General features: G+C 33.3%; 2 protein-coding genes across 2 annotated transcripts in view; both read left to right on the forward strand.

Annotated features, from left to right (window-relative positions):
- LOC107666771 (39S ribosomal protein L32, mitochondrial-like) overlaps positions 1-821 on the forward strand; it is a 1,501-nt gene extending 680 nt beyond the window's left edge. The window contains exons 2-3 of the mRNA XM_016458208.1: positions 170-351; positions 464-821. Coding sequence (XP_016313694.1) covers positions 170-351; positions 464-715 — 434 coding nt within the window. The 3' untranslated portion in view covers positions 716-821. The remainder of the gene's footprint in view (positions 1-169; positions 352-463) is intronic.
- A 361-nt stretch (positions 822-1,182) lies between these two features.
- LOC107666742 (coiled-coil domain-containing protein 127-like) overlaps positions 1,183-2,526 on the forward strand; it is a 3,850-nt gene continuing 2,506 nt past the window's right edge. The window contains exon 1 of the mRNA XM_016458175.1: positions 1,183-1,189. Coding sequence (XP_016313661.1) covers positions 1,183-1,189 — 7 coding nt within the window. The remainder of the gene's footprint in view (positions 1,190-2,526) is intronic.

Raw genomic sequence — 2,526 nt, forward strand, 5'->3', positions numbered from 1 at the left:
ATATATAGAACTTTGAAGTCGAATTTATCTCTCTTATAAAAAAATAAAAAATAAATGGACAGTGATTGGGGTAAAGTATATTTAAAATGCTACTGTGTGTTTAAAAATTATTTTAGTAACTCAGTTTGAATATTATTTTATTAATCTATCACATAAATCTTTTCTTCAGGTCCAGCTCTGGCAGTAAATGGTCCCCAGATTCTTCCTCAATCCCATCACAGCAGTGATGAAGAAAACTCTGAGCCCAGTTTCTTGGACAGTATCTTTTGGATGGCAGCTCCTAAAAAGAGAAGAACCATTGAAGTAAATCGTTGCAGAAGACGACACCCAAATAAACTGATAAAAGTCAAGGTAAGATCTCACTGGTTCACTGGTATAGCATTATATAAATTAAAAGAACTTTCAATGTTATACTGTGCTGTAGTAAACAGCAGTTTATCCTTGTTTTTCTTTTCTTTTCCAGTACAACATTGAGCCATGTCCAGAGTGTGGCAACATGAAACTGAAGCATACTCTGTGTGGATTCTGCTATGAAAAAGTCAGGAAGGAGACAGCAATGATACGAAAGCAAATCTCCATCATGGAAGGCAGACCTCTCAACACTCCTGCTGTAGAGTCTGTTGTTTTGTATGAAAATGAAACGCCCTCTGAAGCAGATAAGGACAAGAGAATTGTAGAACGCAACAGGAAACGCCCTTATTGGTTTAACATGTAACTGCAGTAAATAAAGACTTTTGTTAAATAAAGATCACAGTTTCATATTCATGAAATATTTTGTGAATGCGCTTAGCATTTTAATTGATCAGTTATCATTTTTTATACCCTTGTTTTGTTGTTTGATAACAGTCCTTGGCTCGGTCCATGTAATGTTTTAGTTGAAAAATGAGTGATATGTAATGTTAATAGCAGTACATAGCTAGAGAGGCTGTTGTCCACAGTACTATATAAAATGGTTTAAGATAAATAAATTGATTTGAAAATTGCAATATGCAATAAGATACTGTACCATATTGTAAAGAATCAGAGTTGACATGACTAATTACAAGATCAATACTATCTTAAGTCATTATCATACACCTATCGGGGAGGGATTTGTGGTCAAATCCGGAAAAGGGTTGAAATAAAAGTTAATAATTTTAAAAATCAGGGTGATCGGGACCCCAATATGAAGCAGACTGGAAGATGATCAGTGGGTATCACAGTCACATGACAGTGTTAACCATGCTCCTGTTTAATATCAAAACACCATTCATATTTTAAATGATTATCATTTATGCACATGGTACATCACTGTAGATATCCACAAAAAACATTACCTTAGTATATGTCCAAAAACTATAGCACCAAAAATCTGTCATTTTTAAAAAATAAATTAAAGAACATTACTACGCACAACAGCCACAACTAAAAGAGATCGTAATGTAATTCAAAGAAGGTTTTGGAACTCCAACCTCTTCTGCCCATCAGTCTGCGCATCTCCTGCGCAGTTGCGAGTATCTGGAATCTCAAATGCGCCGCTCTCAGGAATATACCAAATTCACTACAGTTTAGGGGTGTTTAAAATTCAGTCCAACCGCATTTATTCAGTTTGTGTAAATAAAGATGCATCTATGAGCATTTAATAATAAGTAAATTCAAAATAAATTAATTTAAAGACCACTTATAATTCTATACGATGTAGTTAATATGTATATTTTGATAATAAACGTATACAACTCCCCTATGAAATAGTAAATTGACTGCTGGATGTTTTTAATGGAATTGCATAATAGTCCAAGCTGTCTGGAAGATCTCATGCAGAAGACATTAGATTGTTCAAGGTAAGCAAAGAAACGAAACACGTTTTAACAGTCAAATGATAACAATAATCTATAAGTTGTTAAATAAGTATGGTTACCTGCTGGAGAAATACATTTATTCAAGTTTTTTTTTTTTCAAGTTCAAGTCTGCTTTATTGTCAATTCTTCCACATGTACAGCACATACACACAGAGAATTGAAATTGCGTTACTCTCAGACCCTTGGTGCATACAGATAACACTAACAGTAGAACATAAATACAGATATACAGATTAAGTATAAAATACAACTATACAAATATACAAATAAGGTAAAATGTAAAATGTCTGTGAAGACATCAGTGAGTTGACATCAGAGGTTATCATCACCTTTGCAGGGTTGCAGCTTTAGCAGTGTTGTGTTGCAGGGCGCTAATGTCATGACATTAGTAGACAGATAATAGATAGACAAATAGATAGTAATATAGTTTGATGTGTGTTTTTTTTTTTTTTACATCTTACAGCTCATACACCGTCAGCGTCACAAATGTCTTGAATGAGTGTGTGCTACATTATACTAGATAAAACACTTTATAGGTTGTAATTAAATTTGGGTTTATAAGGGGGGTTGCACAAACAATCATTATAATAAATGAATTCAAATATAATAAAATTGTAATTCACATGTTCATAGTATTACTTCTTAAAAGTATATGTGACCCTGGACCACAAAACCAGTCATAAGGGTA

Source organism: Sinocyclocheilus anshuiensis, unplaced genomic scaffold (assembly GCF_001515605.1).
Source record: "Sinocyclocheilus anshuiensis isolate Anshui unplaced genomic scaffold, SAMN03320099.WGS_v1.1 scaffold267, whole genome shotgun sequence".
Lineage (NCBI taxonomy): Eukaryota > Metazoa > Chordata > Actinopteri > Cypriniformes > Cyprinidae > Sinocyclocheilus > Sinocyclocheilus anshuiensis.